General features: G+C 49.3%; 2 protein-coding genes across 10 annotated transcripts in view; one reads left to right on the forward strand and one right to left on the reverse strand.

The window, feature by feature from the left end:
- Positions 1–2139, forward strand: part of PGBD5 (piggyBac transposable element derived 5) — a 144828-nt gene extending 142689 nt beyond the window's left edge. Inside the window, exon 9 of one of the 2 annotated variants that reach the window (XR_011538514.1) lies at positions 1203–2139. The gene's annotated coding sequence lies outside the window, so the exon portion shown is untranslated. The remainder of the gene's footprint in view (positions 1–1202) is intronic. The other variant, XR_011538517.1, reaches the window with a different exon arrangement.
- Positions 2140–3913: 1774 nt separating this feature from the next.
- Positions 3914–13592, reverse strand: part of GALNT2 (polypeptide N-acetylgalactosaminyltransferase 2) — a 198468-nt gene continuing 188789 nt past the window's right edge. For all 8 annotated transcript variants that reach the window (XM_070613781.1, XM_070613811.1, XM_070613768.1 and 5 more), the window contains 2 exons: positions 11082–11201; positions 3914–6647 (listed from right to left, as the gene is read on the reverse strand). In XM_070613781.1, coding sequence (XP_070469882.1) covers positions 6492–6647; positions 11082–11201 — 276 coding nt within the window. In that variant the 3' untranslated portion in view covers positions 3914–6491. The remainder of the gene's footprint in view (positions 6648–11081; positions 11202–13592) is intronic.

The following is a 13592-nucleotide window of genomic DNA, read 5'->3' on the forward strand; positions in this document are numbered from 1 at the left end:
TCCTGAGGCCCTGACCTTCACTCACGCTCCATCCCGAGCCCTCTCAATTCCTCCCCCAGTCCCGGGGAGCTGCAGTCCCAGGTTTCCTGTTAGCAGCACAGCACTGCACCTCTGGCTCTCAAAAGCCTGCCTTCCTTCCATCGCCTCCTGTCCCACCGCAGCTCCACTGGCCTTCGAGCTCCTCATGAACCTCTCTGACCCCTTGCACCGTGATTGCCTGCTGCACTGGGAAGAGGATGGTCACGGCATGGGTGCTTAGCTCAGTGCTGTGCCAGTAAATCGGGCAAATAGCTGAGCTGATCTGAGCCTCAGTTTCCCCAATGGTGAAATGGGGTAACAACATCTTTGTAGCCTGTAGAGTACAGATGATTTGGAGGGTGGGGCATGTATTCTAGGGCCTGGCACATCACACCCAGTGTCATTGGGGACCCGAGGCACCTCCTTCCACTTGCCCACTCCCTTCCCCTGAAGCCTTACTCCTTACCCCTGAACTTCAGTCCTGCATGGCACCCAACGGTGGAGTTCAAATAATTTACACATTCTGCCCCCAAGTCCGGCACCTTCCCATCCTGCTCGCCCCTCTTGCAGCCCTGTCTTGAGGCTTCTCCAGGCTTCTTGTGGATCCTGGCAGGCCCACGATGAGCGTCCCGGAAGCAGGCGGGCAGCACGTGTCCCCAGGTGTCTGGAGCTGCAGTCCAGGTGAAGTGGACTGAGATGACAGTTTCCTGAATGAGGCCATGCCTCCATCTCTCTTATCAAGAAGATAAGAAGTGCTTAAGTTCTAGGAAGTCCTTAAGTTTCTTTATTTTGGTTCCTTGCTCATTGGGCAATCTTCTTCCCCTCCAACATGGAGAGACGTTGGTCAGCAAAATCCCAGGCCCCTTAGCCCAAGTGTCATAGATTCAACCAGTGGGGGCCTTCAGAGAACAAGGTGCCTCCCCCACACCTGTTCCTCAGCTCAGCCTCGCCCAATTGCCCAGGGCAACTGTCAGCTGTTATTTCTCAATATCAATGCAAATTCAGTGACTATCTGTGAGTCTGTGGGAGCTTGGCTCACCAGGACCATCATCAAGGGGGGACCTCTTTCCACTTTGCCCTCAGAATCAAGGTTGGAGCCCAGGTCAGAGTCAATGTCAGTTTGAGGCCTGGGCAGCCTCCTGGACTGCCCCTGCTTCATTTTGCCTTTTCCATTTGTCCTGCAGCAAGAAGACAAACCTACTGAAGTTCAGAGATGGTTCCAGATCACAGATGTACATCACAGATGTTATCTACACTGAGATTCTTCAAATTTAAGGGGTCAGAACGATGGGGAAAAAAAAAGTCATTTCACGAATCTCCAAGTGAATGTAGCCAATAAACTGGGAATTTTGTCAATAATAATAAAAAAAAACAGATATTTTCATCACATTAATTATTGCTGATTTTTCAAAATGCTGTTTATGCTTAGCACTATTTGAAATTATGATAGCAATTAGATATGAGGCCTTATTATTTAATGCATTAAGAAGCACATATAAATATTTTGATAACTGTTTCTCAGTATAAGCAGTCGTCTCTGTAATCCCATGCAATGTTTTATTCATTTGAAAGCCTTCTCTGAAGAGGCCCCAAGTTGCCAGCAGACACCCGAAGACTACGGCATAAGCAGGAGCGCCGCCTCTCAGAGGATGCAGGAACCCTGTGGCCTCAAGGCTGCCCCTGCCCATCCAGCCTCTTCCAGCATTCTTTCAGCAATGGCAAATGCGGTGCACTGTGGTCGCCCAGCAAGTAGCTGCCCCCTCCCTGTCCTTGCCAGCAGAACCCACTTCCATGACCGAGGACGACAGCATTAGGAGGTGACTGTGGCCGGCTGCCCAGGCACCTGGGCAATTCTGAGAAGTCTGTGTGTGTGTGTGTGTTTGGGGGGAGTGGTAAGTGGAAAAGACAGGTCTTCCGTAAGGGGGGCAGGGGAAAGACATGCATGAGGATGCATGCTTCGTTTTCACCAGTGTCTTCCTGCACCCTGGCCGGAGGGGTGGAGATGGGAGGCGGTCCAGCAGAAATCAATTAGTTCACGATGTCAAGCCCCAGGATTGACCTGGAACCCTGTCCCCTTTGGATTTCTTGTTACATGAGGTAATAAATGTCTTTGAACTTAAACTGCATTTAACTGGGGTTTCTGACATTCGCAACTGAAAATGCTCCAGTAGAGAATTCTCTGCAATTCAAGAGAAACGTGGACAGTTAATTTCTGCAAGTTCTTCATTGAGCCTACATCAGTCACTCTGAGGCCTCACATCTTGGCCCTTGGATGATGACCCACCATGGGTTCTTTCCGTCACCTTCAGGCGGTCAGCGCCTTTCTGAGACTCAGTCTTTATTCTCATAATTGTGTCCAAGGTCTGGTTCAAAGTCTGAGTCTCTCTTGGGTGTAACCGGGGGGAGGACCACAACGGTCTTATCTACAGCCTCCAGTCTCCCTGTCTAGCACCCAGGGCCTGGCCCCCAGGTGCTCAGACAGGAGCTGCTGAGTGAGTCTCTCATTACTCCTCTGGGACCTACGGGTACAAAGTCTTCTGGAGACATACTGTATACAATTTGCAGGCAGACATAACACATAAAATCAAATACATATACATTGTATTAATGGTAAATTTGCTCAGGAATTTGTAAGGACATCTAGGAAGACCATTTTCTTTTTTTCTTTTAGGTAAGTCCATGCACAGAGTGTATGAGAGATTTTATTTTTCTGGTTGAATATTTTTAAAAACGTGAAAAATACTGCAGAATCAAACAGCTGAGTTGGGTTAAGAATTTTATTCTAAAAAATTTTGCAAATTGCATCCTCTCTGCTCTGGCCCAGAGCTCCTTAGCTCCCCTCCCTCCAGAATGGGCCCAAGCTGCCGCCTGAGCATTTGGGACGCCGCTTGCCCCGAGCCACGGGCCTCGTCTCACTGAGCCTCGCTCGGTCTGCAGAGCACTCTGCCTATCCTCTTTTCTTGGAATATGATGTGTTTCCTCTCCTCCTCGGTCTTCAGGACGGTCAGGGCAACATAAGAGTTTCTTGACAAATTCTTATTGAATAAACTTTTCCCTATTGCGAAAGCAGGAACCGCAAACGATTGCTAAAGGGCTCTGATGAATACTACATTAAGAGCTTTGTTTGTTTCTCAAATGGCAGGAAAGCCAAATTTTTGGTTGTCTCAAATCATGAGGAAGGAAGATGCATAAATGTGGCCTCCATAACATTAAAAAAAAACTCACCAGGGCCAGCCTTTCCTCCCCTCAACCTCAATCCAAATTGCTAAATGAAGAATTGGTCAATGTTGTGTTTCCTTGACACACCTGTGGGGCTGTTCAAAGGTGGAGGAGGGGGAAGTCAGCCTCAGAACTGGAGAGTCAGTTAACTGGTAACTTGTTAACTGGTAAATAAGTATACTGATTTTAGATACTTTGGAAACTGTGAAAATATCTGGCCTCCACCCTCTCCCCACCCGGGTTTGGAGTGCAGGCTCTGGGTCTGAGCGCCCAGGGTGGACTCCAGATGAGGACGTAGGAGCAGCATGACCTTGAGCAGATTAGCCCCTGACCTTGAGCTGGTTAAGGGCTTCAAGCACCGGCTTCCCCAGCCAACTGTAAATACAGCACCTTAGGCCATCTCACAGGAGACAGCGAGAAGGCAATGGGAATGTATTTAAGGGCTTGGCTAGGTGCCTGGGACATCATACACACTCCACCAATGATAACGCTTATTATTACAAATAAGACTAAACACTGAAAGGGACAACAGTAAAAGGTGAATGTGTTTTAAAAATGTGATAAGAAATGGTAATTTAGCAGGGCCCCGAAGAAGACAGACCATAATCACAGCCTCACACACCACTCACATCTGTCCTATAAAGACCAGGAATGACGGCCGCCGCCACCAGAGCAGTTATCTATAAAGGATCTTCTCTTTATTTAAGTTAATTTCAAGAATGGTTTCCATCTATAAAATGGACAAAGTACAAGCTCTGTACAGCAGTTCTTTTTAAAAATCAACTGGAAAAAAAAATTACCAAACTATATCTTGAATTTGCAAAACATACTCACAGATACCATCATTTTAGCTTTTATGAAGAATAAGAAAGACCACCACAGAGAAGACAACTCACTTGGCCACACTCTGCTCAAAGGGCTCGTAGGAAAGAGTCTTTACCTGTAAAAATGGGAGCAGGAGGGTGGGACAGTCCTGATGACTGAAAATAATGCAGCCACAGTAAGTCACTTTGGCACACTGTCTCATGTAAACATAGGTCACCTCCAGGGAGCCCTGTGACGCCCAAGACGCCCACTACCCAAGGCCACCGCCCACCAGCTCAGGGACAGGGAGCTGCCCCCAAGGGACTGGGTGGACCTGTCCCGATGGTACAAAGGTTGGTAAGACTTCTGGGTTGGGTAGCGGTGTGTGGGCCAAGGATTCGTCAAGAACCTGATTAAAATTTGTTTTACATCGAAGCAAAATTTGTTTTCCGTCAATGGGATTTTTTTGCTAACAGCAGTAGTAGTTCACAGGTGACAGGGTCTGATGACAGACCCCAGGTGCTCAGGCTGAGGGCACCAGCACAGCGCCTGGCTCCTGCTCGCCTGTATCCTACGGCCTGGCACAGGTACCTAAGACTATCCCAAGAGCCCACCTGCAGTCAGGATCAGCCTCTGAAGATGAAGTGTGCTGAGTTAATCCAGCCATGGCCTCCCCGCCCCCTGAAAATACATCTGGCTGCTCTGGCCAGGGGGCAAAAAAAGAGAAGACACAGGACAGGCCCCGAGCCGCGCCTCCAGGCCGAAGCCCATTGTCCTAAAGCAAACACAGGTGGGGCTTCTGCAGTGGAGGAAGAAAGACCAACAATGTTCCCTTTCCTAGAAGAAAGAGGCAGGAAAGAGAGCGGCAGTTAGCAGAGTGTCAACCTAGCAGAATCTTCCAGGGCCACTTCTCACTCTGTGCCCTCCCAGCCCCTCCCAAAGGGGCCTGAGGATGTGCAGTTATGATGCAGCTCCCACGACATGGCAGCTCGTGGGCTGCCTGCTGTGGCCAGCCTGACTGACACTGGGCACGTGTGTGGGAGGGGTGGGTGAGAGGGGGTGAGTGGACAAGGAAGGAGGGTGGTGATCAGGACAATGTCTGTCATTGCATGTGGGGACACTGAAAACGCAAGGAGGGCTCTGCAGAGACATTCCTGGGCACTGAAGCAGATGCCCTAACACTTCTTCCTCTTATTATTTTTAGTTCATAAATGTCTTGTGGTTTATCCTGACATCTGCTTCCTAACCCACAAGGCTCCTGTTTCTTGCCCCAAATCCTCAATGTCACTGGACAGGTGGTGTTTGGTTTCCCCCTTTCCTAATTCTTGACCCAAAGCCCCTGGGGCAGTCACCTCGGCCTGGGAGGGACAGGGTGGGCAGGCCAGATTCCAGGGCCCAGGTGACCCTGACAGTACTGCCAGCACACCAGGACACTCAGGATTACCCAATGCTAGCCTGTGACAGCTTCCTACGTCATTGGGTGTTTTTTTCTAAGAGAAAAAAACGTTTAAAAGACCCAAAGCAATACTTGTCAAAATAAGTAACCCATCCAGGTTTACAAGGACCAAGGACATGAAAAGTGGATTCCAACACACAGCAGTGACTTCCCAGCTGAAGCTGAACAGAGATGCTTGGGCCCAAGGCCTGCGGTCCAGGGCCAGCTATGGGAGGGTCCCCACCGGCCACAGCAGCACCACCTCATTGATAAGGCTCCAGGGGGCAGAGGAGGCTACTTTCTCCCTCTGGGAGAGGCTGGCCCCAGAGGGCTCCAGGGCTGCCTCCTCACAGCCATGACCTGCTTTGTGGAGAATTTACAAGATGCGGATGACCTACAGAAACCATAGGGAACTGACCGTACATTCTTTCTTTATATATATTTATATTTAGTGTCCCACCATAGAAAAGTTCATATTCAAATATAGGAAGTACGTCATGTGGAAGACGGGTCTGTGCTAGGAAGATGGTTGGGAGCGGAGGAGTAGGGACAGGGATACGACGTAAACCTGCAAAGTGACACGAGTTGGTGTTGGGGAAACCACACAGGATTCCGATGGGATCAAAAACGGAGATTTCAAAAGAGTTCTCCAGGCTGTGATGCAGCAACTACATCCCTCCTCTTTCCCTCCCCCGAACCTGTACGTGTTCGGCACTTCTCTGCCCTCCATGCTGTCACTGGGGGGTTACTGGCCGAAGCTGGGAGGGAAGAGGGGCGGCGGTGGCCTCGGGAAGGGGGCCTGGCTGCACCTGTGAGAGGAGGAGGGTAGTCATCTTCCTCGCTGCCTCTGTCCGCCAAGTCCCCGTGCCTTGCAGAAGTTCTCCGACTTTCAGACCATGATGGAATACTGAGGTATATAGTTTCGCGGAAAGTTTAAGAAACATAATCAAGAACGTGATCATCAAACTTGGCCCACTGGCATAGGAGACAGGATGGCATGGGCCTCCAGCCTCTCCTACTGCTGCAGGTTGAGCGAGAACTTCCACTGCTGAGACAGGGCGGGGCTGCACACCTCCACGCTCAAGCCCCCGTTCTTGGCTGTGCGGCTGTCCAGGCACAGATTGCTGCCCACGTGCCGCAGCTTCGAATTGCCCTCAATCTGTTCCCATTTCTGCAAGAGACAGGAGAATGCCTTATAATAGGAGCCCAAAGAAAACGGTATAGAACAGATCCATTTTCAGGGTCTTCTAGCTGCATTAAAAAGAAACAAACAATTTTCTTCTTGGTGATCATAAAGGATGGTAAATAGCAACAGCCCCGAGATAAGTCATCAGTACAAGGGCCCAGGAAAGAAACCTGTGTGCTCTGCCTTAGCCTGTAACTCCAAACCTCCTCTCTGGGCCCTGCTCGAGACCACCTTGCCTGCCCCATTCCCTTCCCTTCTTGGGGTGGCCCTCATCCAAGCCCCAGTGCACTTGCCTCTCCTCACACATTCACACAAAGACTTGATGTAGGGAATTCGCTGTAGGGAGTTTGCGTTCCTTCACAAGAAGGCCTGATCTGATGATATTTCACCCCAAGAATGGAGCCACAGGAAGCTGAGCCAGCTCAAAGAGGGCCCCCGTCCTGCCTGGGGCTGTTGGAAGGCAGCCCTGCATGGAGGCCCTGGTCTGGGCGCCTCAACACTTCCACTTAGGGCCTCACATGCAGCTGAATCAGATGAGCGGTGTCAGGTCAAATGAGAGGGAAAGAGATGTTTGGGTGCATAGAACATCATGTTGAAGAACCTATTTCTATATTGTCTATCTTCTCCACCAGGGTGTGAGCAACTTGTCTCAGCTATCCTCGAGGCCCCCAGTGCTCTGCACGGTAGAAATCAAGCAATATTTGCTGAGTTCTGAACGTGCCACTTGTAAAGTACAGAGTATAACATCTTCCTCTTAGAGTATGCACACATCCCCCCACTAAAACCAAACCAACCAACCAGCCAGACTCGACCAGCCAACCAACCCACCCACCTCCAAGCTGCCCAGTCAGAAAACAAAGCCCACAACCCAGCATGAAGGGAATCAGAGGGCCTCTTACCCTGTTTATCCCTGTGTAAAAATCTCTAATGTCTGTTTTCTTTTTCTTTAAAGTAACACATAACACGCTTTTTCTCCCAAAAGCTATCCCTTTATTAGTCAGTGATTCTCATTAATTTTTTACACTGTGTGCACTAAAGCTCCTTTCCCTAAGTTTTTTCTTTTTTTTTTTTAAGATTTTATTTTTCCTTTCTCTCCCCAAAGCCCCCTGGTACATAGTTGTATATTTTTAGTTGTGGGTCCTTCTAGTTGTGGCATGTGGGATGCCGCCTCAGCATGGCTTGATGAGCAGTGCCACGTCCACACCCAGGAATGGAACCGGCAAAACCCTGGGCCGCCAAAGGGGAACGTGCGAACTTAACCACTTGGCCATGGGGGTGGCCCCACTAAGTATTTTTGCAAATGCTCTCATATTGTGGACTTAAATTTTCTTACTCTTGCCTCCCTTAGAAATCCCCCTGACTCTGCAAATGCACACATAACACGAACACACAGATGTGCCTGGAAACTAAATATTCCAACTGGCAAGACAGTGTAGCTTCAAGATAAAATTAGCTAAGGAGCCTCTTCTCAAAGGGCAGATGAAGGAGACAGGGAAGGAGGCAGAGCAAGGCAGGCAGAAGCCCAGAGCCTTGGGACCCGACCTTCTACACAAGGACCGCTGGCTGCAGGATGTTCTCAGAAGGTCCCTAGGATACTGATTCACGCCAGCCGACTAAACTGGATCTTTCGACGACAGAGACCCCTGCCATCAGATGAGCACTGGGGAGGCTATTGCTACCTGCCCATCATCTCTTCCTTTGTTTCTGGCTCCCTCTTTGCTGTCAGTCATTCCTCATGCTGTTTTCCTCCACTGTCATGTAAAGTGTGCATGCCCTGCCAACACCCATGTGTCACCCTGAGTGGCCAGGAATCAGCTTGACAAAGAATGTGGAATGAATGGAATCTGATTCCGTTCTCTGGAGGGGCTCTGCCTGTCATGTGTCAAAGGCATTGGCTAAATGGAGGGCCTTAAAAAAAAATAACCAAACCCTGGCTCTGTCTCTGGAAGGCAGCTTGGCCCATTTGTCTGAGAGGACTGTGGTGGGGCAGACATGTTTCTGAGACATCAAGGCGCTCCTGAAAGAGTCCCCATATGTCTCTCACGGGCTAAGTCTCGGGGTTAGCAGTCTGATAGCTCTTCACTTATATCTGCCACGCATCCAGAAAAGCTCACTGTTTGCAGGCCTTTTTCCATCTCATGACATGAGCCTTTCCGGGATGTCATTATGGTTCCTAAGAAGTGAGGTCGCAGGAGCACCTATCAACTTTTAAAATAAAGCAAGCTCTTCCTAAAGTTAACTCCTCCAGAGATTAAATGCCTAGTTGTTTCTTAGAAAGGTGTGGAGACCAGCTAAAGCCATCACTTTGTCACTCCTTTACGCCTCCACAGACATCCCCACCCCACTACACCCCGGGGGGAACGCCTCTTGAGCTGAGCAGGGACCACCGGATCCTGGGCTCATCCGATGCCTGACTTGCAGAATTCCAGGTGGTCTGGGTCCAAGGGATGGTGGCCTCCCTTGTTTAACAGTCACTCTTCCTCACTGGGGTATTACAGTCATGAAATTGCACCATCAACACAGAAGAGCATCTGGGGCCAGCTGGCAGTGAGCAGAGACCTGCAGAGGAGGCACCCACTGCCACACCAGGCTGGGTTCCACAGAGAGAAGGAGGAGGGCACCCAGCATGGGGCTGGGGATGGACAGATGAAAGACGGCCCTTTACAGCATTTCCCTGACAACTGGGATCTAAGCAAGGGACCTGGTCTTGGCCTTGGTCCTCCCAAGTGACACTGTAGAGGAGGCAATGACTCTCTGGGCTTCAGCTTCCCCTTGTGAAATTATTGTTGGACTGGAAGCCCACTTAGGCTCCTGGCTCCAGTGGGCTCTGTGCCTCAGTTTCCCTATACCCACCTATCTCCTAAGGAGGGACTGTAAGAAGATAAGTCAGTGCTCCATGTGCTGGCACATGGGAAGATCCTTTTGTGGTTGATTTCTGTCTGACACTAGCCATTACCACACGGCTCAAGAAAGGGTATGCCTTGGAGCTGCCACCAGAGAGTATGTCAGAGAGAACCAGCTTCAAATGTAAAAATATATTAAATATACTCAGAGCTATTTGGAAAAAGTAGTATGTACACGAGAGAGAGAGAGTTTCTGTGTGTGTGTATAAGGTCTCATCCATTTGATAATCAGTTAGAGGTTTTGTAAATTTAAAAAGGAAAAATATTTAATGAATCAACAAAAACATGTAATTTTTCTTTAAAATATCCAGTGGTGTGGGGAAGAGAATGAGAATATAATCAGAAATAAGCAGCATCAGACCTCTGGCTTGAGGAAAACAGGCCTCTCTGCAGGTCCTCCTCTCAGGACTGGGGTCTGTCCTCACACTGCGAGGAGTCATGAGAACACCTCCCTTCACTGACGGTATTGGAGACCTCATTTTCTTTTCTAGTCCTTATTTGTAGGTCAGTGTTTCACTAACTTCTCATGCATAAAGTCATAAACTTTTGCTTTTTTAAACAAAGCTTTAAATCAGAAATTTCACTCCTTCAGGCTGGCATCTTTCCGAGTGGACCCCAGGGGAACATGTGAACCTGGGCCACATTCTCAGTGTGGTGTGACTGGCCACCTGCTGGGCCTGCCCTGTGCTTTCGGTTCTACAGAGAAGCTGTGGGCCGCAGGACACTGCTTGATTGCTGTCTCTCCCTGCTCCTGGGCCTGAGGGCTGTGCCTCCACACACAGGAGGTCTGATGGGGCAGAAAGTGATGGGGTTCTGGCCATAATGCCCAGCACTAAGACACACGCACCAGCCACCAGCCTCCCGTCTCTTGGAGCTCACTGGCATCACCAGACACTCTCAGGGCCCATGTCCAAGAATCTGTGTGTTATGGCGGTGACAAAGAGGCTTCTGAAGAAGGGACCACCAGCACTGCTCACATGCCATGGTGAGGAGGCAATGACCTGTAGGTGTTGGGAGCCCCTACGATGCTGCCCAATCCAGAAAAGGTCCCCACAAATATTTGTGGGAGCTGAACATACAAGCACAAAATATGGCCTTTTCAGTCTAGTTCGAGAGTAAGGCCCAGACATGAGCAGATCGATCAAGAGGTTATGGAAAGATGTAACTAACCCAGGACAGATGAGCCCACGGCAGAAGCAGCCCACAGGAGACAGGTGAGAGAAGGAAAGCTGCCCAGAGCCGAGCGCTGGTGGGACAGACCAGCCTTAGCAGCACTCATGCACCACACCTCTCACAAACATCGTTGTCTCACATCTGTCCCAACAGGGAATTCCCTGAATGCCCACTACGTGCTTGGAACTCTACAATATGCTGGGGACAATGAGGAGACCAAGAGCCTTAGTCCAACAGGCAGCTGAACATCACTCAGACAGCACTGCAAATAAATGTGGAAGGACACCCCGCAATCAATGCCGAGGACGGCGATGCACAGGCCTCAGGGGCTTGAGAACCATACCTGTCTGCTGTCGTTTTCCCGGCAGCCCTGCAGCTTTATGAGTGAGCCAGGCGCCCGGTCCACCACAGTCAGGCACAAGTCCATGTGCTTCACCGACTTCTCCTTCGTCAAGGCCCATTCCTGGAACACACACCGCAGGTCAGAGGCATGCCAGATACACAGCTGTGGCTGCTTGCCTAAGCCCAAATCCACAACTGGCAGTGTCGGGAGAGCCTCACAACTGAGCACTGCGCTGACTGACTGATGTGCAAAAGTGCTTTGAGATTCGCAGTAACTAAGATCAACAGTATTAACTATTTTAGTCCCAAATGTAAATTCGAATGCCACGCCCACTTTTCTGTCATTAACTGCGAGCTGTAAACACTACAGCTCAAGCTTGTTACCCACCAGGTGGACAGTTCAGGGTCAGTTTTCCACCCACATTATTTTGGAATGACTGCCCCCGTGCAGGTGTGGTTTGGAAACAGCATTTATGAATGTGAATTGTAATGTGAGAAAATTACTAATTACAGATGGCATATTTAAGCAAAATATATAGTGTGTAGCCTCTGTATTGAACATTAAGTTGACCTATTGATGCTCATGAAGTTCTGTGAGATCCCTAGGAATGGGTCTACTTATTCATACACACACAGCACACAGCTAACACTGACTGGGGCCTGATCTATGCAAGCACTATTTTAAGCCCTTTATACAGCAGCCCCATGAGGCTACATTATTCCCATTTAGCAGATGAGAAAACAGAACCAGACAGTGTTGAAATAACTTGCCCATGATCTTAAAAAGTACACACACACACACGCCTCCCCCCGCCTAAGGGCTGAGACAGGGCTGAGAGCACAACCATTTATTCTGAATAGTAAACATGACGATCGGAAAGGGCAGGAAGCCAGAGAAGGGAGAAGGTAGATGAGGTGACCACAGGCAGAAGGGGAGGCTGGGCACCTGCTCTGGGTAGGAGATGAAGCTCTGACCTTCACTCAAGGACTTGACCCTTTCAAAGGGATAAGTGCCCAAGTGAGCCCTCAGGACCCAGAAGCAGCAAGGTTTCTTGCAACTCAGAATCCCACAGGGGCACCCTACCCACCTCTGCCCCATGCCCCTTTCTGCAACATGCACAGGAAAGCTGCTGCAACTCATCTGTCCACCCATCCATCTGTCCGTCCATCCACCCAGTGACTGCCCAGTGTGCCCTGCAATGACTCAGGTGCTCTCACAGGGCTGGGCACAGGCAGCAAGCAGACGGGGAAGGCCCTGCCCTCAAGGAGCTTGCTCTCCAGGGGAGAACGGATGACATACCAACAGATGTATTATGTATTATGTAACCTGAGGCACTATTAAGTGCTGTGGAGAAATTGTTTTTCTTTTTTTTGTTTTCAGGGGACAGAGATTGGGGCAGACTGAGTAAGGGAAGGAATAAACAATCTGAAGAAGCCTCACTGTGCAGTACTTAAATCACCTTGGAACAGTCTGTTACTCGGGTGTAAAACCTAAAGGTTACACGCCCACCCCTACCTGGCCACTGGCGAGTGCAGCTCTGGAAGGCCAGGGCACAGGGGACTGGTAAAGCCCCTGCAGCCTGTTTGCAGCTGTGTTCTCTCCTATGGCAGAGTCAGACCTGGGCTGGCCCCCTCACTTCTCTTGCCTTCAATTTTCTCACCTTTAATTAGTGTTTCTCAAAGTGTATGCCATGAAAAATTCTACAAAAAGTTAGTTCCAGGTCAAATAAATGTGGGAAACACTAAATTTGGGCTGTGTTTCTCTCTTGCAAATTCACAAATAGTCTATTAAAGGCACTGAAAAGTCCGAGAGTATTGGAACCTGCTTGGCCTCAGCAAAGCCCAAATTTAGGAGCATGGAGCCCTGACCCCACCTGTCCCCATCAGTGGCTCTTGGCACTGAGCTCTGCAGAGTGTTCTCTAGGAACAGCCCCACACTGGCCCCTGAGTGTCAAGTCCAACCTTACATGATGGTGCTGTTCTAGTGGGTGCTTCCAAAGCACGAACAGACCCTCAATGTCACCCGGAAGTCAGGATGGCACTCAGGACAAGGAAGCTGCAGGAGGGAGCAAACCCACTCCGCCTTTGATTAATGACACAAAGACACCCCATGCACGGGCAAGAGTAGAGGGGAGTAACACCTCTGTATGAAGAGGGGGTTTAGATTGTTCTTGGAAGCAACTGTTGAAAGATGTTGGAAGTTGGCTGATGCCCAGTTAAAGCTCATGTCTGAATGTTTCTAGAACCTTCTTGCTATTGTGTGTTTAATTATTTTAAAGCAGACTTTACAGTAAATTCCAGAAAAACCAATTCAGTTATTCAAACAAGAGCTAGTTGCCACTTTGTTCTTCTGTTGCATTTCAATGATCTGAATTTGTAAAATAAAGTTCATAATTATTTAAGAAATGCTTTTTTGAGCTGCTACTCTTAAAAAGCACAGCCACTGATTTCCCCATTTCCGGTGTGTCTGCTGAGGCTCAGCCAGAAACCAGATAACAAACCTCACTCTTCC

The sequence above is a fragment of the Equus przewalskii genome, chromosome 1 (assembly GCF_037783145.1).
Source record: "Equus przewalskii isolate Varuska chromosome 1, EquPr2, whole genome shotgun sequence".
Classification (NCBI taxonomy): Eukaryota; Metazoa; Chordata; class Mammalia; order Perissodactyla; family Equidae; genus Equus; species Equus przewalskii.